Source organism: Helobdella robusta, assembly GCF_000326865.2.
Source record: "Helobdella robusta unplaced genomic scaffold HELROscaffold_19, whole genome shotgun sequence".
Taxonomy (NCBI): domain Eukaryota; kingdom Metazoa; phylum Annelida; class Clitellata; order Rhynchobdellida; family Glossiphoniidae; genus Helobdella; species Helobdella robusta.
Window position 1 is genome coordinate 2,182,159 of NW_008704034.1, and position 19,076 is coordinate 2,201,234.

At 30.5% G+C, this 19,076-nt stretch overlaps 4 protein-coding genes across 4 annotated transcripts; 3 read left to right on the forward strand and 1 right to left on the reverse strand.

Annotated features, from left to right (window-relative positions):
- Nucleotides 1–1,310: 1,310 nt before the first annotated feature.
- On the forward strand, nucleotides 1,311–4,696 carry HELRODRAFT_77058 (hypothetical protein; the record flags this gene model as incomplete). Its single annotated transcript, XM_009016798.1, has 11 exons — nucleotides 1,311–1,370; nucleotides 1,503–1,574; nucleotides 1,839–1,946; nucleotides 2,080–2,212; nucleotides 2,505–2,624; nucleotides 2,763–2,812; nucleotides 2,998–3,063; nucleotides 3,187–3,253; nucleotides 3,805–3,927; nucleotides 4,185–4,301; nucleotides 4,587–4,696. The coding sequence occupies 11 exons, from the start codon at nucleotides 1,311–1,313 to the stop codon at nucleotides 4,694–4,696; spliced, it is 1,026 nt and encodes a 341-aa protein (XP_009015046.1).
- A 323-nt stretch (nucleotides 4,697–5,019) lies between these two features.
- HELRODRAFT_191255 (hypothetical protein) lies at nucleotides 5,020–10,550 on the forward strand. The gene is made up of 15 exons (XM_009016799.1): nucleotides 5,020–5,139; nucleotides 5,478–5,578; nucleotides 5,695–5,770; nucleotides 6,064–6,141; nucleotides 6,328–6,409; nucleotides 7,328–7,399; nucleotides 7,700–7,783; nucleotides 8,080–8,136; nucleotides 8,273–8,394; nucleotides 8,554–8,695; nucleotides 8,776–8,896; nucleotides 9,079–9,193; nucleotides 9,563–9,746; nucleotides 9,949–10,125; nucleotides 10,296–10,550. Exons 1-15 carry the CDS (start codon nucleotides 5,075–5,077, stop codon nucleotides 10,377–10,379), a joined length of 1,560 nt encoding a protein of 519 aa, XP_009015047.1. The 5' UTR covers nucleotides 5,020–5,074; the 3' UTR covers nucleotides 10,380–10,550.
- A 221-nt stretch (nucleotides 10,551–10,771) lies between these two features.
- On the forward strand, nucleotides 10,772–14,685 carry HELRODRAFT_191256 (hypothetical protein). The gene is made up of 6 exons (XM_009016800.1): nucleotides 10,772–11,331; nucleotides 11,497–11,649; nucleotides 11,961–12,139; nucleotides 12,395–12,435; nucleotides 12,618–13,169; nucleotides 13,381–14,685. The coding sequence occupies exons 1-6, from the start codon at nucleotides 10,851–10,853 to the stop codon at nucleotides 14,408–14,410; spliced, it is 2,436 nt and encodes an 811-aa protein (XP_009015048.1). The 5' UTR covers nucleotides 10,772–10,850; the 3' UTR covers nucleotides 14,411–14,685.
- Nucleotides 14,686–14,888: 203 nt separating this feature from the next.
- HELRODRAFT_156805 (hypothetical protein) lies at nucleotides 14,889–18,067 on the reverse strand (the record flags this gene model as incomplete). Its single annotated transcript, XM_009016801.1, has 11 exons — nucleotides 14,889–15,083; nucleotides 15,263–15,427; nucleotides 15,591–15,644; nucleotides 15,853–16,011; nucleotides 16,179–16,292; nucleotides 16,576–16,651; nucleotides 16,783–16,860; nucleotides 17,025–17,158; nucleotides 17,399–17,448; nucleotides 17,580–17,652; nucleotides 17,948–18,067. 11 exons carry the CDS (start codon nucleotides 18,065–18,067, stop codon nucleotides 14,889–14,891), a joined length of 1,218 nt encoding a protein of 405 aa, XP_009015049.1.
- Between the last annotated feature and the right edge of the window lie 1,009 nt (nucleotides 18,068–19,076).

Genomic DNA, 19,076 nt, shown 5'->3' on the forward strand with positions numbered 1-19,076 from the left:
ATTTGATGCAGAGCTGTGTTGAGTTAGGTGCCAAATATGGAAAGTTTGATGTTTCTGACGTTGTTGTGGGAAAATATTAGTAACATTTAATTTTTAATTAATTTTCATGTTATTTTATTACACTTGCAGTGTAATTACTTCACCAGTGTGTTTTATTACACATATGATCTTGTATTTTTGAGTTCTGCTTTTTAAATATCATTTGTAAAAATTTGCCTGTTTGGTAAAATTGCGACTTGTGCAGATGGGTCGTGGGTTGGGTTGGGTCGGGTTGGGTTGAAAAGTTGCATTTTCAGGCGGGTTGGGTTGGGATGGGTTGGGTTGGGTTGGGTCAGTAAAAATGGACCCATGTCCACCTCTGAACATACTCGAGTAAAACGTAACACATCAGGTTGAAATGAAATTCATTTTATTTTATACCACATACCACAAAGGCCTACCTTGTCGACTCAACAACTTTGTTAATTTATTGTTTGTTCGTTCATTCATTAGTTCGTTGATTGGTTGGTTTGTTCGTTCATTCAATCTTTTAATTTCCAACATTTATAGAAATCATCGCATATGAAAACGTGCTAAACGACGCATCACACACAAAGCATTTGATATGCGGATTTTGTCACATTGAAACTCTGTCAGAGTACGAAAAGAAAGCTGGCCATCACGCCGCCCAATTCATATGAAATTCATGTTAAGAATTGAAGATCTAAAGCTGTTTAACATGATCGTACTCGCCCTCTTTTTACGTATTTTTTTTTTTTTATATCAGAACAGGATTTACAAATGTGGATGTCCTTGCTGTCCCTGCAATGTTGAAGTGGATGTCCTTAACTATTTAACAGAAATCTGTTTTTTTCTGGTGGCCCCTAATTTTTTATTTTTTGTGTCAATTTGCTTGTAAATATGTTTGCGACTTTACTATTGCTTTATTGCCAACATTTTTAACGGTTTCTTATTCTAGAACCAGGGTTCATAATAAAGTTACAATATTGTTTTAATGTGAATTTTATTTTTGAAGAGGTTACGGTCAATATTAAATCCGGTCCTAACTTTTATACAACAGCTTAACTATATAATAAAAATGTATGGTTATTAATTACGATACTATAGTTTGGTATCTATTTATCTTAATTTAATTTTTAAAATGCCGGTTCTTTGTTGAATGTGCTGGTATCTTTGTTTGTTAAGCGATAATACGAAAACGTGCTTTAATTTTTGCTTGTGACTGCCCAGTTAGCTAAGAATTCACCGGTTTAGTCACTTACTTGCGAGCGTCGTTATATTTTTCGCTAATCTGCATAATTTTGCGCACGATGAGTGTCATTGAAGATCTCAGAGGAAAAGTTAATTTGGGAGAAAAAGAAGTTACAAATGTGGGTTTTCAATCATTTCATTCCTCTTCTCTTGATTTCACTTTACACACTCTTTAGTTTTTTATTTATTTTGGTTTTTTATTTCAATTTTTCATTTTTTGAAATATATTTTGAAATTAATTATTTTTATAGGTAAATTCGTCGGATTTTCCTGGGGAGTACAGTGGGTTTGATGATGGTTGGAGCCAGTCAAAATTTGAAAAAGTTGGTTAATTTTATTCACTGACTAAATAATTAAAAATAAAATAAAGTAATAGTAAATCAACCAATTAAAAATTTTGATGCTAAAAGCTAGGATGTTTTTCATTTAAAACTAAGCTAGTTGTCATCATTATTTAATTAAATCCTACTGACTTGTTTTATTGATGTGTTTTTATGTCAGTTTTTATTTTTTAATTTTTACTTTTCTGATGTAATGTCTACCAATTTTTAATCAGATAAATACAAATTTCAATTTAAAATTTCCAGGCTTTTAGGATTGATGTAGTAAAGATCGATGATCGAGATATGGAGTTTGACATGGTCGGTATTGATCCAGCACTTGCTAATTCATTTAGAAGAATTTTATTGGAAGAGGTTAGAATTGAAATATAGCACTGCATTGTAATGCACTGCTAATTTTGAAGAAAATGATTTACTTATGTTAGGGTTTTAGAGTCCTATTCTTTAGAATAAAAGTTTTAATTGTTGCTATCTAAAAAATTTGAAGGTGCCAACAATGGCCATAGACAGAATAGAAATAAGGAACAACACCTCGATCGTCAGTGATGAGATATTGGCACATAGGTTAGGGCTTGTTCCCATCAAAGCAGATGCCAGATTATTTGAATACAGGCCTAAAGGTATTTGCTTCAATCATTCTTTTATTATCATTATAAAAGTATTTTAATTGATTGTTTTTTGTCAGAATATTATATTAAATTAGTCGGAATATCAAGTTAAATGTTTCCTGTAAACAATACTAAAAATGTTTTTTAGTTTTTTAAAATCCAATAATAAATTTTTGTGATATCTTTTTCCAGAGTTAACTTTCAATGTAACATTTCTAATTTCAGTCATTTTATTTCTTTGAAACATTTAAAATATAGATAATTTTAATTTTTCCTAATTTTAAAAATTAATTTTTTTCGACAGACAGCACAGAAATGACAGCGACTGACTCCATAGGCTTCAAACTCCAGGTTAAATGTCAAAAAAATTTGAAGGCTTCGAAAGGTACCCTAGATAAAAACGAACTCTACAATCATTTTAAAGGTTTTCATATCTCTGTTTTATAACTATTTAAAATGAGTTTTATTTTTTAAATGTCATTTGTGATTGATAAGTAATATTGGTAATTGATGGTTTTTTGTTTAAATGTTTTTAATAAATTTTAAAATTTTTCATTTAAAGTTACTACGAAGGATTTAATATGGTTTCCAGTTGGTGACCAGACATACACTGTTAGTATCAATTAATCAAGGAATTTTTTTCCTTTTTTTCTTATTTTATAATAGTTAATTTCTTATTTAATATTTTTAATTAACTTGTAATTGTTGTTTTTATATCTTTGTAGTATTACATACAGATCTTTCATATTTACTTCCATTTCTAAATTAAATTTTCAACCAATCTTTCATTCATTTAGGATGAGAATGAAATCCCAAAACCAGCAGATGATGATATCCTGATAGCAAAGTTGAAACCTGGACAAGTATGTACCACACACACATTTTAACACACAGACAACTATTTTAGTTCTATAATAATTTATAATATTAATTTCAAATGTTATATTATATTTAATATATATTTATTCAAATTTAACAATGCTTAGGAAATTGACATTGTATGCTACTGCTTTAAAGGAATTGGAAAGGACCATGCAAAATTCTCTCCTGTTGGTCTGTGTCTGACATATTTTTTTTGTTTTAAGTTATTTCGTTCTATTATTCGTAATTTATATTATTATTATTACATTTTGTTTAGTATTATTCTATATTATCTTGTAATTATGTGTTTTTTTCTTATATTTTTTTAGATTTTGTTTAATTTTAAATATGGATTTTATTTTTAAATTATAGATATTTATGATTGCTTACAACTATTGTTGTTAATATTAAGTTATTATTCAGCCTGTTTACAACTTCAGATAAAATATATAAATCATTATATTAGCATTTTTACTGATAGTTTAAATCAAAGCTAATTTTTGTGATGTTTGTATTTAAAAAAAAAATAACTAAAATATACTCGTCAATAATTAAATCCTTCAAATGTAATTTTGATCAAATTTGTACTTCTATTACAATGAATTTGAAACATTTTCATCAATAATCATAAAATTCTTCAAAGCTAATTTTTATCAAATTTATATTTCAAAATTGAAATTCTCCTTTTTATTATATTATATTATATTTATGTTAAAAAAAAATTTTCCTTCACACACGTACAGCTACAGCCTTTTATAGAAACCTACCGGAAATAAAGTTACTGAGAAAAGTGACGGGCAGAGATGCTGAGTTATTGAAATCGTCATTCTCAGAGGGAGTTATAGAGCTGGTTCCAGATGAAAACGGTTTGTATTATTGCATTGTCTTTTTCTATCTCAATTGTATCTACATTACAATTATTATAGTTTCTGTTGGTGTTATTATTTTTCTTTTCTTTAATATGAAAAAAATTACTTGAAAATTTAGCTATGTAGAGTTTTTTATAGTAAAATTGTCGCTATAGTTTTGATAAAAAATTTTAATTTAAAATAATGTAAAAGTTCACAAAAATGATTTTATTAGACAATGTTCTAAAAAATATTTTACTTTCTTTTCTCACCAGGTGTGATGGAGGCCCGTGTTGTTGATAGTAGGAAAGACATGTTGAGTAGGAATGCATTTAGATACGAAGAGTTGAAAGGAGCCTTTCAAATTAATCTCATCATCAAACATTTCATATGTATGTTGTTGTTGTTGTTGGTTGTGTTTAATGTCCTGCGGGCGAATTTATTGTATGTATGTCTGTTTTTGTCTGTTTATGACGCTGTTTAATTTATTCAATGAAATTGGTTTAGATAGTTTTAAAGTTTCAATCATATTTCCTGACTTTAATTTCCTAAAAGTAATGATTTCAAAATGTCTGTTCAGTCGTTTATTTGTTAATCTTTGATTACTTAGAACTGTTAAATTTCTATTTCCAAACTTCATTCAATTCATAGCTTCAAATATTTTATCCTTGCCACAGTTTCAGTGGAGTCGACTGGCGTCATGCCTCCAGAAGTACTCGTCTCTGAAGCCATCAAAGTTCTCATGAAGAAATGCAAACACTTTTTGAAAGAAATTGATGATATATAACTTTCCTTGTATATTTAATTAAACATTCGTTTGTTAATATTTATCTTATCGTTGACACGTTCTTTTTGTAAATATAACAATTGATCTAACTATAATACGTATGTTTTGATTGCCTCGATGGTTCGTTCGATATACAAAGTACTGTCTTTGTGTTTAAATTTTTTTAAATATGCGTCGAAATCATGGGTACATTTTTTATATATGGTATATTTCTATTGGGAAAATGGTAAAACGTGCAATGAGTGCTATAAAACAAGAAGAGTTTTAAAAAGTGCTTGACTTTCCATAAACTAAATTTTTACGCTAAGACTCATTAAACATTAATCTTAGCTTAAAAACCGCACGAAATCTGAACTAATTGTAATTTAAGAAATAAAAATGAGCGTCAAACTGAAAAATAATATCGTTTCTACATTCAAAATGCACGGACTGACTTTGAAAGGGTTTGTCTAAAAACATCGATTAATTTCATTTGCTTTAAATAAAATTCCATCTTCTCTGCATTCTGCACATAGGTCATCAATGACATTTATTTTATTTTATTCAATCAACATCAGACATTGCTTAATTTTTTTAAATTTAAGTAATATGAATAAACATTTCAAAATAATGAGAAATAATAAATAAATACTAGTCACTGCAATAAATAATGATAAAGTTGCCATTTATTATTTGGCTTTTTGTATTTAATATTTTAATTAATTGATTATTTTTAATATTAATTTAATTTATTTTAATAATTTTCAATTAATTAACTTTTTAACTAATAACTAACCATTAGAGATGCCACAAAATATTTACATGATGTGCTATCAAACATGGGAGCTGATGATCAGAATGAACACCTCGAGAAATTAATTGAGTCCATTCAAAAACTACCCTGTAATTTTAATTAATTAATCATTCAATACTATAATTATTTCTTGTATTATTACATTATTTATATTAATTAATTATCTCATTTTAATTGATTCATCAATTTAAAAATACTTTTTTAGTAGAATCTCCAGTCATTGGCAGAGAGCACTGTGAACTATCCATTGCAGACATTAATCATGAAACCTCTGATGAAAAGTTAGAGTCCTAACCTATTTCATATATTGATTGATTAAATGTTTATATTTATTAATTCTATTATTTCATGTCAATTAATTAGCCACTAATTTATTGAATACGATGTTAATTAATTACAAAGTTATTTCTTTTGCCTCAGCAGCTTAATTATAATGCTAAAATTAGGAATATTATGATTTAATAACCCCATTGTTTGTATAATAATAATAATAATAATAAGGATAATAATAGTGGAATGATAAAAATAATATTTTATAAATTTGATTATAAATATTTATTTTTATTTTTGCAAGCCTGGAAGTGTTTAAAGTGACTGATGTCTTCTCCATTCCACATTTCACTTATAATAATGAGACTAAAAAATTTACCATGTAAGAATGGAATTTACCAGAATGGCAGTTTATTTCGTCTTAATATTTTTTTCAGTTTATTTTATTATAACTGTTAAATTCATTTAAAATTATTGTAATTTTTTTTATTCTTTCTATATAAATAGATTAGTTTATCTGTTTTTAATCAATTTATTTGTGTAAATTGTTTATTCTATATTTTACAAGTTCAAAAGTTGAGAAGTCTCTGGCCCCTGATTCCTCGTGGAAAATCAAGTTATTTCTTGATAGATATAATATCATACATCAAGTTTGTATATATGTGTGTGTGTTTGTATAAATGTCTGTATATATGTGTGTGTGTTTGTATAAATGTTTGCATATATGTGTGTGTGTATGTGTCCTGGTTATGACATTAAACTGACCCTCACTGCCTTGTGAGTGATGTTGGATCATCAAAGGCTAGGCCCACCGCTTTTAACTGTGGTTGCGTAAGGAAGAGCGTCCTGTGTTAAAATTAGCCAATAAAATATTTATGATGACATTCGGTTTCATCATAGGTAGCCAAACGGCAACCCCCGATCTCGGGGAAAATGTGTCTAAACGTGTGTTGTTGTTGTATATATGTGTGTGTGTTTGTATAAATGCTTGTATATATGTGTGTGTGTTTGTATAAATGTCTGTATATATGTGTGTGTTTGTATAAATGTTTGCATAAATGTGTTTGTGTTTGTATAAATGCTTGTATATATGTGTGTGTGTTTGATAAATGTTTATATATATGTGTGTGTGTTTGTATAAATGTCTGTATATATGTGTGTTTGTTTGTATAAATGTTTGCATATATGTGTGTGAGTTTGTATAAATGCTTGCATATATGTGTGTGTGTTTGTATAAATGTTTTTATATGTACATGTTTAAATTTTTGTATAATTAATTATTTACTTGTCAATTTTTAATGTGTGCATTTGTATAAGTTTGTGTATGTGTGTTAAATGTTTGTAAAATATTTTAGAAGTTCACACAATATTGCATAAAATATGGTCTCATTCCAGCATTAATGTGTGTGTGTTTTTTTTTTGTGTTTGTATAATTTTTTTTAGTATACAGGTTTGTATATGTTTGTGTATGTTTGTTTATGCGTGTGTGTGTGTGTGTGTGTGTGTGTGTGTGTGTGTGTGTGTGTGTGTGTGTGTGTTTGTAATTATACTACTTAAACATCTATCAGAGGACAATAAGGCATGACCTGTTTGCACCATCCTATCTTCTGAATGCCAGGGAGGGAGCTAACAAATTCGAAGTTTTTTGAAGTTTTTTATGTTATATTTTATTATTTTCGTAATTTTAAATTATTCATTTCCTTACTTTATTTGTTTTTTCTTCGAAATTATTTTTGCCCATATTTTTAATTTAGTAATTTTTCAAATTTTTCACTATTTTTAATCTTTTAAAAAACATTTCAGACATAATATTTTAAGCAATACAAACGATGATAAAGCAATACATTCATGCATACTTACACACACGTATACAAATACACATACAACACACACACACGCACGCACAAATACATGAATCCATACACAAAATATACACACAGCTAAAGACTTTAGACTACTTACTTGGCAGTACCACAAAGTTAGGGGACGTTATAGTTCTGGGTATGCTTACTCAGTTGAAAGAGGTATTTGGCATTTGTATTCTAGAATTTATATTTGGCTTTTTGTGTTTGTACCTTATTTTAGAATTTGTATGCCAACTTCTGACATGGTATGACCTGTGATAACGTTCATATGATATTAAATGATACATGATTCAATGATATATGATGTCATGTTATGTTATATAATGTAATGTTATATAATGTGATGTAATTTAATCTTATATAATGGGATGTTATTTAATGTTACAAAATGTGATTTGATGTGATGTGATATGTGATGTGATGAACTATCTATACAATATGATACATTTCTTCAGGGTGTATGGTACCTTGAAGACCCAACTGGCGTTGTCAAATTGAACCTTAGCAAAACTATATCCTTTCATAAATTATGATTATTGTAACTATCAATTATTATAATTGTGATATTATTATTATTATTATTATTAGGATAATAATATTATAAATTATTATTTAGTATTTGAAAAATTCCTGAACTGACTCCAACACAACTTCCACACTGGCCTGTTCACTGAAAATTCTTTTGTCCTAGCTGGTGGTTGCTATGACGACGAAATTTTTCACGTGAACGCCCTGGGTTTCCCGCCACCTGAAACGTCTGCAGTTTCGAGGTCGTCTGCTGTCTTTGGTTGTTGTTCTTTTGAAGGGAAAGATGGGCTACTGTTGTTGTTTTCATTGTGATCATCATTGTCGTTGTCGTTGGTTGTGAAACTGTCAATCCTCTTCCCTACGAAGTTTGTCCTCATTTTATTGATATTTCTCCTAAACAGGCAATTTTTAGGTAATATAAATTTGTTTGGAGGCAGTGCTGAGTTGAACTCAAATGAACTGGCGAGATTGAAGCAGCTTGAGATGGAGGATGATAATGCCATGTTCGTCTTCATATCAGATCTCTGGCTCGATGATAACAAGGTTGGTGTAATAATAATAATAATAATTATTATTATTATAATTATTATTTTTATATGATAATGAGTGAATTACTGATGCAGGTGATGCAGAAGCTGAGAACTCTGTTTGATGGGTACTCGCCTACTCCTCCCTCCTGCTTCGTCTTTGCTGGCAACTTTCTATCCAGGGCTTATGGACATGAACATTTGAAAGTTCTCAAAGGTTATCAAGTTAACATATTGACCATTTCAGTCAAATAAATTACAAATTTTTTCAGTTGATTAGCTTTAATTCGTAATTAGCGTTCATATTAGTATTTTTTTCTTCCTTTGTTTGTGAATTTGTTTTGAAAACTTGATTTTAAATATGACGACTTAGATATTTTAGTTTTCGTTTTTCTACAGAGGCCTTTGAAACACTGGCCGATCTGATAGCAGACTTTCCGTCAATAAATGAAACCAGTCGATTCTTATTTATTCCCGGACCTCAAGATCCTGGTCCGTGTCCCATCCTTCCGAGGTATCCGTGTGTGGTGTGTGCCTCTGTCCTTGCGTGATGTGTGCGTGTATTCGTGCGTAACTGCACATGCTTGTGTATATGTACTTATATGTTCTTAAACTTTGTGTTGGTGTAAATTAGTACGTCCGTATTTGTATCTGTAGGTTACATATTTTTGAAAAGCATCTCCAAACTGCCAACTTTTTTCCTTACAGCTGCAGACTTGTTTAATTTATTTTCCTATAGATCACTGACATGTAGAACAGATCCCTTTTAGAATTTTTCAAATCATTGAAAATTGATTTGAATTCTTGTTGTTTTTGGCACATTTATATGATTGAAGAAATGATTCTTGCAGTCGTCAATAAATTTTTTAACAACACTGATTAGACCAGGAATCCCAGCATTCATTCACGAGCCAGTGATGAAGAAGGTATCCAACTGCATCTTCGCCTCCAACCCCTGCCGGTTGCGATACTATTCTCAAGAAATCGTCATATTCAGAGAAGATATCATTGTTAAAATGTGTCGAAATTGTCTACGCTATCCAAACGATAATAACATTCCAAATCACGTTTGTGTTCAGCTAACAATGTATAATATGTAATTTATATGTCAAATATAAAATTATATGGTTTTGGTATCTTATAAATATAACTTTGACTTTTTTTTCCTATAACTACCATTGACGATGATGAGAACAATGATGGCTCTAAGATGACGATAGTGGTGATTGGGATGACGTTTAGAAATTGATTAAAATTTTTAATTTTCAGTTTGTAAAAACGATGGTGTGTCAGAGCCATCTATGTCCACTGCCTCTCCATGTCGAGCCAATTTTCTGGTCCTATGATAATGCCCTCCGACTCTACCCCCTACCCGACCTTATTGTCTGCTGCGACAGATTTGACCCATATACCATCAGCCAATCAGATTGCTGTGTCACTAATCCAGTTAGTTTTTGGAAATTTATTTATTCAAAATTTTAGCTATACTTTGTAAATGTTCTGGTTTACTAATAAAATTAAGAAATGAGGAAATGGATATTTTGTAAAGTTGGAATGTGCACATTTCGTTGATACACAGAAACGTTAAAACATTTTTTCAATGAATTGTTTTGCAGGGTTCTTTCCCAAGAAGTGAATTTTCTTTCAAAGTTTATTGGCCATCCTCCAAAAAAGTTGAGGACAGCAAAATATTTAGTTAAATGAATGCCTGTTGCAATTAAAAAGTGCCCAAGTTTTAGATGATGCATTATTTTAAGAGAGGATTTCGTCTGCATACGTATTATATACATGCGGTTAATTTATGTGTTCTGTAAAATAAATAATCTGCTAATAAATAGTGTAGTTTATTCAATAAAACATTCGGAATATGATTCTTGTGATGTAAAATGACACTATCAAATGCCGATTATATATATTTCTCGCGAAAGGTATGCACAACAATTGAATAAGCTTTTAGATTTAGTTGAATAAAGAGATTTAAAAACCAATTCCATGCTATACACATGATTCTAAGTATGTATATGACATTATTTTTTCGGTTTCAAACAAAGATAAAAAATAGTTCTATAAGTTTAATTAAAAATGACTATGGTTTTTGTTTTCCATGCGTTCACTTTTAAAAGTCAAAAACTTTTCAAAAAATTTTTTACTGACCAAATGTTTTCTTATTTATGGATGAATTAAGAGAAATTGATATTAAGAGATTCCCATTAACTAAAATAAACGATGTCGTTGGTTTATTTGAAGATCAGTTGAAAAGTGATCAGGAACCCAATTTGACACTACTGTCCATTGTACTGGGCACTGTTGAACATTTGTTAACTATCAAAAAACCGCTTGAAAAACGTCAGAGAGGTAGACCCAACGAATTGTTAGCTCTCAGAAATGTCAATCAAATTGATGGCCAGGAGACTAAAAATGGCATCAACGATGATGAAAACATACCAACCATTGAATTAGCAGATGTCAATGTGTTGTTTGAGTTGTTTGTGAAACTCATGAAGGACAATGTTGATTTATCACTTTTTGAACATTCCATGTACACTTCGACTGGACTTCTGAAAAAAGTTTCTGATGTTCTCTGGACAACTCTGAGTAGAACTTTCTATAAAGACAAAGGGCATTTACAGTTTTTAAATACACTTTTCAGTGGTGAGCATTTGTAAATCATTACAATCATTTTATAGATAACCTAGTTAAAATTTAAGAATTGATTAAATTATAAATGAATTTAATAACTAAAAGTATAATAATGCAAAAATCACTTTTCATTGTTTTTGAATATTGGTGTTTTTTATTATTTATCTTCACACACAGAACAGAAGATGGATTGTTTTGGAATGGCCTTTGGAGTGATAGCAGGATGTCAGATTTTGGGACTTAAGGATGTGCACATGGCAGTGACGGAGGACCACGTGTGGGCTGTCCATGGCAAGAATGAGTGTCTCACTTCTGAAATCACATGGCATGGTGTGTTTGTTTGTATGTATATATATATATATATATATTGTATATATTTATGAATGCATTTATATGTGTATGTGTGTGCCTGTATATGTGCTTATTTAAGTACTTGTGTGTTTGCAGAATAATGATTAAAAGAAAATTTTGCAAAAACTGTTTAACCATTTAAAAAATTTTTAAACTTTTGTAATATCAAACTTCTAGTAGTAACCATTTAAATTACTTTATTTAATTAGAAACTATTAACCTAACTTTAAGCAATTGTGAAAAAATTAATCACTGTGATTAGTTTCACCCTAATCCCTAATCGTAAACAGGAAAAGGCACAGAAGATCGTCGGGGCCACCCAGTCAGTAAAACTGCTCCGGAGAAGAGTTGGTTGTATGAACATCCGATGATATGCAACAGGCAGGAAGAGGTGGCCATCTTAGTTGTTGCCATTAACACAATCATCCATGCTACTATGGAAAGCTACCAGATGGCTGCCATACAAAAAGTTTGTATATTTTTGTATACATATGTTGTATGCATAACATATCATATTAACAGATCATTTGTATATTGTGTATTTTGTATCTTTTGAATGTTTAACATTTCATTAATAAAAGTTACATCTTAACTTCTTATAAGGACTATACACATTTTCTGTATAACACTTTTATTATGGATTTTAGCTTCTTTATAGTTTTTTAATTCAATTTTATGATTAACTTCCCATTATAATTTATTTTAATATCATAATTTAAAACAGAGGATATTATGGATCATGCATGACCTAGGGCACCTAAAAAGGTAGAATGAAAAAAAGTTCACTCGAAGAGATTTTAACGGAAAAAATTTTTTTGAAAGAATTTTTATAGCATGGCGAATTGAACAGTAACATTTATCACTTTATTATTATTATTCCTGTGATTATTCTTCTTTTTATTATTATTATTATTACTACTACTTTTATTATTACTATTCCAATTTAGATATCCAATTGCCTTAAGCACGCTTGCTGATCTAGAAGAAATTCAACCATCATACTTCAGCAACAACAACAACAACAATAATAATAATAATAATAATAACAAGATTGTTAACAAAGACAGTAAATTGTGCAATAATAATAATAATAATAATAATAATAATAATATAGTAAATACTTCTGTATTAACTAACGACAACCATGACATAAGCAACAGCATCAAACCACCATTAATAGAAACATCACATACTAGTACTAAAACTGACACAACAGCAAATACTATAGCGTCACATACTTCAAATTCCAACAATACCACAAATACACCAACAACATCATGTACAAATATGCAAAATACCAACAATACAACAGATACAAAAAAAGATCACAAACGCCCGTCATCGTTGCAGTTATACAAACAGGCTATCAACATTTCTATGACCTATTACGATGACTCGAAGATTTACCCGCACACATATCTGGGGAATTATTTTTACAGGAGAAGGAGGTACAAGGATGCTATCAGAAGTTGGGCTGATGCTGCTGCTGTAGCCAGCTGGTTGGTTCACCGATATTGCCGATGATAATGATGGCTGTTTGGCACGTTTATGTTTGCAGTGGTGACGGGTATGTTGAATATCTGAGATGATGATAGAAAGTTTTATTTTTTTTTTGATCTGCCATTCCACTCGATGACATTTATGTTTTTATTATTTGTTAATACTATCAAATTATTATTATTTCATAAATAGAATATTTCTTTTTTCCAGTTTTAACTACAACAGAGAGGATGATGAATTGTACAGAGAATTCCATGAAATTGCAAACGACATCATGCCAAATATAATAAGAACGTGTTGCGCTGTCGTAGAAAACAATAGTAATAATAATAATAATAATTCGAATGCTGCACCATCTGTGCCTTCAAGATCTCATCAGAAGAAGAGTAAGAAAAAATTAAAGCCTAATCAGAAATCTGGCAGCTCTAATGATAAAAATATTGGCGGTGATATTATTAATGCCGATGTAAGTAATAATACTTCTGGCGTTGATACTACTGATACTGCCAACAAGAATAATGCAGGAGGTATAACTGAAAATGTTGATGGTACTACTGATCATTGTAATGATAATAAAGACATCGTTTGTACAACTATTTCATCCACAAATCAACAGAAACAACAACTTTCTGGCAATAGCAGCAACGTCTCAGCAACTAAAACAAATTCTCCAAATAAATTCTCATCAAAGTCATCACCTTCTTTATTGCTGTACGACTCTGATTGCTATGCAGATGTTTTGAGATTTTTTGATGGGATTTGTAAGTGGGAGGAAGGCAGCACCATGCCCGTTCTGCACATCATCTGGGCAAACAACATGGCCTTCATCGTTTCAAAGTTCGTCCCTGAGGCACGCACGAACGTGGAAATCAGGAGTGCTGAAGAGGTTGAAGATGCATCAAAAAATGGAAATAACCTCGCCCTAGATCATATTAATAACAATAATAATGGAGTCGACGTTGGGGGAAACAAAAGGCAGCAAAATGACGCGACGGCCCAGCAGAATGTAAGAAAACGAACGCAGCTGCTTTTAGAGAGCCAGAAAATGGCTTCCATGAAAGATTTATTGACGAATGAGAAGTTGAACACAAGCGCCATAAAATTGCTACTACCGGCTCAGTCACAAATCAATTCTAAGTCCAGCTCATCTCTACATTCTAATAACTCTACTAACAGTCGCCAGAGTAACAGTGATGTCGGTCTGCCTCCAAGGAAGCGGACTAGATTTAGTGACCATTGAATAATTTTTTATGATAAATTTTCGTTTCATAATTGATCGATTGCAAAATAAATCTATTTCATTATTTTTTCGGTCGTGGTAATATAATATCAAATTATGTTAAATTAAATGGAACTTGTGATCGTCGTCTGATTGGTTATTTTATATCAAGCTGGTTGTTTTGACTCTCAATCAATCCACTTCTTTTAATTTCACATCAATAAAATTATGTTTGTGAAGGTCTTGTGCATAGATTTTTTCGAACTCTCATAATAGGGCAAAATAAATTTTCAAAATCAATGAAGGGAGTAATGAAATCATTAAAATATTTTTATACTCCTAAAATTTGATCCGGTCAAAGAAATAAATAACTAAAATAAAACATGCAACGAACGACATTAAGAAATGAGATAATTCATTCTGATGGAGTAAAAATTTAAAAACTTGCAATTTCACTGACTACATCAATTTCGAAACTAAATTTTTATTCAAGACGAGACTACTTGGCCTGTTTCTTCATATTATCTCTGCTTTCTTTCTGTTTCAAGATGTCTTCAGCTGCTTGCCTCTTAGCTTCAATCAGGATTGGATCAGCTCCTCTGCTTTTAAGTTCATCAGCAAGCCGCAGTCCCAACTGCTCTGCTTGGCTTTTCAGACTGCTTGGAACGCCTGGCAAGAGAACGGCTACATATCGCTAGACGTGGGTGATTAATTGTACGAGTGGAGACTGTATGCTATTTGCTATTCAAAGCATTATTCTAATTAAGATAAGTGCACGCGCATGAAAAAAGATGAACCGTATAGTATCGTTAACTCTTAACAGAAATCTGTGGGAGTGTAGTTAAAAAAGTAATTAAAAATAAGAAAACCAACATCTCTATCATGCTTAGATTTACAATAACGACGGTGCTGTTGATGATGAGGACGTTGAACGTGGTCGAAGCTGTCCCCAGCCTCGTAACCTTCAAGAATGAGTGACACTTCACCTTTGACCTGTTCACTCCCATCCAAACTGTACACTGCACCTGCCAGTCTCAACTGGCAATTAAGATAGACAAAAACAGGGTGTCAAAATTTGATAAAACTAAGTCTTAAAGCTACATTTAGATACTACACATTGTCAACATCAGTCATGAAAATAATTTACATTGAGCCACTTTTTCAAGCTGCTACTACTGTTGGCAAAATAATGACAGCAAACCTCGTTTTTCTGGATGGAGCAGTTGACAGCCACTGGAACACTGCAGCCACCCTCCTTCAAAGATATCATCATATCATTTATATAATATTTTTATATAATATTCAGTAAAATCATTGAGACATGAAGTTATCAAAGTTGTAGAAAATGAACACAAAAGGATACTTTGAATCTAGTTCAGGTATGTATTGCTAAATAAAGTGAATATCCGTTTAAAAGTTAAAATAAATTAAGAAAAAATTAAAAGTAATTAGATGGTATGTACAAGCTTCCTCAAGAAAGCTCTCTCTGCAATGCACATAAGTGAAGTTTCGAGGTCGTTCACTAATGCCAAGAGGTCAAGGGTCACAATATCGTCTGCCCTACATTCAACAGCCATTGCTCCCTGGCCCACTGCATACATTAGCTCCTCTGGAGGTATAATCTGTAGTTAGAAATTTGTCAAGTGAAAACCACTTTGAAAAAATCCCCAATCATTGCAATAACGGTAGCAACAGTAAAGCAATAACTATAAAAATAGGCATCATATAAGCTTACAACAAAGCCAGTCATCAATATAAAATAGTTTACAACAGACATATATATATGTACCTGAGTGATCCTGGAGTGCCAGCCAAGCCTCTGAAGACCAGCTGTGGCCAGGATGAGAGAATCAAATACACCATCCTCATCTAGCTTCCTCAAGCGAGTATTCAAGTTGCCTCTCTGAGAATGAAAAAGGTTATTAATGTAGTAGTAGTGTAGTAGTAAAAGATGTAATAATTATGTATTCAAGTTGGTTGTGGCAGTAGTTATGCCATTTATATTTATGCAGTTACTGTATAATTAACTGTTAGCTGATTACTGATTAGCATTTGCTTCAATTTAAATTAAAAAGTAATCATATGTCTATCATTTTTTGAATGTTCATGATGGTTTAAAATTAAAAATGCAGTACAAAAAATATTGAAGTAACTAATAACTAAACAATTAGTTAACCATAACTAACCACATCTAGTATTTTCAAGTTAGGGTAAAGTTTTTTAAGTTGAGCAGTCCTCCTTAACGAACTTGTGCCCACCGTACTAGAATGGTTATGGCGAAGAAAGATGATTAAAATTTACTCAATAGCAAAGAGTAACAATTGAAAAAAATTACAACAACTTAATGATACAAAAAAATTAAGCGATAGCAATACATGTGCCAATAATGTTACCTTCCATTGGAAAGGGTATCGAGACTTGTTGCAGCACACCCCTTTCTTACCACAAGTGCATCTCTAGAGTCATCTCTCCTAATTTCATACATATAAACACACACATATATATATATGTGTGCGTGTGTGTGTGCGCGCGTGTGTGTGTTTACTTATGCATGTGCTTATCTTTTACTGAAATGAACAACAATAGAAGTAACAACAAAAACAACAACTAAACATAGTACTTAAAAAACAATAACTTGATGATGGCCCCGACAGCTAATCCCTCCGGCAGTTCAGTAGGGACATCCTTCAAAGAGTGCACCACAAAGTCTACTTTGTTTTCGATTAGTGCAATCTCTAACTCTTTTGTAAACAGGCTTTTTTCCCCAATCTGTGATTGGTCAGGAAAAATAATTTACTTTAATAAAAAAATTATTATGAAATAATTTTCAATGCTTATGCTGACATTACACACACACACACACACAAACACACAAACAAAACGTAAGATATTATGTGAAATTAAAGTAAGCAAAATACATAAATTAAAGATTGAATAAAATTAACATTTGCGAAGTGAAATAAAACATAAATATAGAAAAATAAAAATTAATATTTACCATTCACTCACCTTCCACAACGCTTTATCTATAATGTTATCACCAGTCGTCGTCATAGACACTGAATTATTAATTTCAATATTTATTTAGTTTATTTTTAGAATTTATTCTGTCATTAAATTTTGAAAAATTAACCGAAAATTATTACGTGAATGAACTTTTTAAAAAAAAGGTGAATGTTGTACATCTAACCAATATCAAATTCGTGCTCTGGAAATTTTTCTGAGAGGAGTTCTATGACTTTTTTCGTCTGTATCAATGCTAGCTTAATTTTTTTGAAATGTAACTGTAACTTATATAATTTAGTTCATTTAAAATTTAAATTTTTAAATATATAAAAACCTTATTCAAGTTACATTTATAATTTCTAAGTTAAATTAGTATTAGGTGAATTAATTATTTTTGATGAAAAAATAAAAATGTTTTTTAATTTTAAGTTTACAATAGTTTTTTAAGCCTAAAAGAAAATCAAGAAACCATACTTTTAGACAGAAAAAATTTTTTCAATTATTATAATATAATTTAATTAATTAATTAAATTTAGACAAAAAAATGCTAACTTGACTGTTCCTTGAGCCAACCCTGAAAATATTTTTGGCTCCACGTTCATGTTGATGTTCTTGATAGTGGAATTTCATGGGAGTGTCGGCAACATCGTGGCCGATCGGCTGGGAAGACATCACTGACGACAGCGTTACTGACACAAGTGTGAACCACAAAAATGAAATTTATTTTAAAACTATAGGCATTCAAAAACATAAGACAAAATCTTAGATCGGTACTGTTTAATCCAAAAAATGGTAAAAAAGAGTTGAAAATAAATTGTAATAAATTTAAAAACTAAAAAGGTAAATTACAATTATCAAACTAAGAACATGTTAAACTTAATATCGCTTAAAAGTTTAAAAGGTGATTTAGATAAAAAGCAGGTGCCCGATCAGGTTGAAAATTATTTTCTGACATAAAGCAAAATATTTCTTATTAAAACAAACTGAATTATCCAAAACATCTCAAAATTAAAAACACTTTTTTCTTTTTATCAATGCCATCACAATTTTAATGACAGTCATTTGCATGTACAGATAGTAGAAGCTATTGAATTTATAACATGATTACTATCAATAATTAGTAACTACTGGCACCACTGCTACTGTAACTAATACTACCGCTAATGATAACAACAGTAATAATATCAATAATAAATTGTAATAATTGCTACAAAATCCAGCTTTTCAAAGGCCTAAGCATATCATTGATATCTCCAGTGTAGGAGGATGTACGTAAAATGGTAATATATACACACTATATGTTTGAAACAATAAACGCAAAAAGACTCTACTCTGAAGCTGCAATTTTTGTTTTGGCAAATGATTTCATTTTCAATAGAACGTAGGTAGTAGTAGTAAATCATGGTTCCTAACTATTATTAAGTTCCGAACTGTCTCACTACTAAATATATTTTAGTGATTTTATTCACTTTGCAAAAAGAATGTAACGGATGTCTGTCAATAAATCAATCATTTAAAAAATTTCTTCAATTTTTATTTGTGAATATGCTATGTTTAGATTTCTTTCAAATTTAAATTTCATAATCAATGAAGAGAATGATCGCGTGATAATAATAATTGACAAAAGCCATTAAAATAATTACACGTAGGTAGTATTTTTAAAATTGGATACCAATTATGT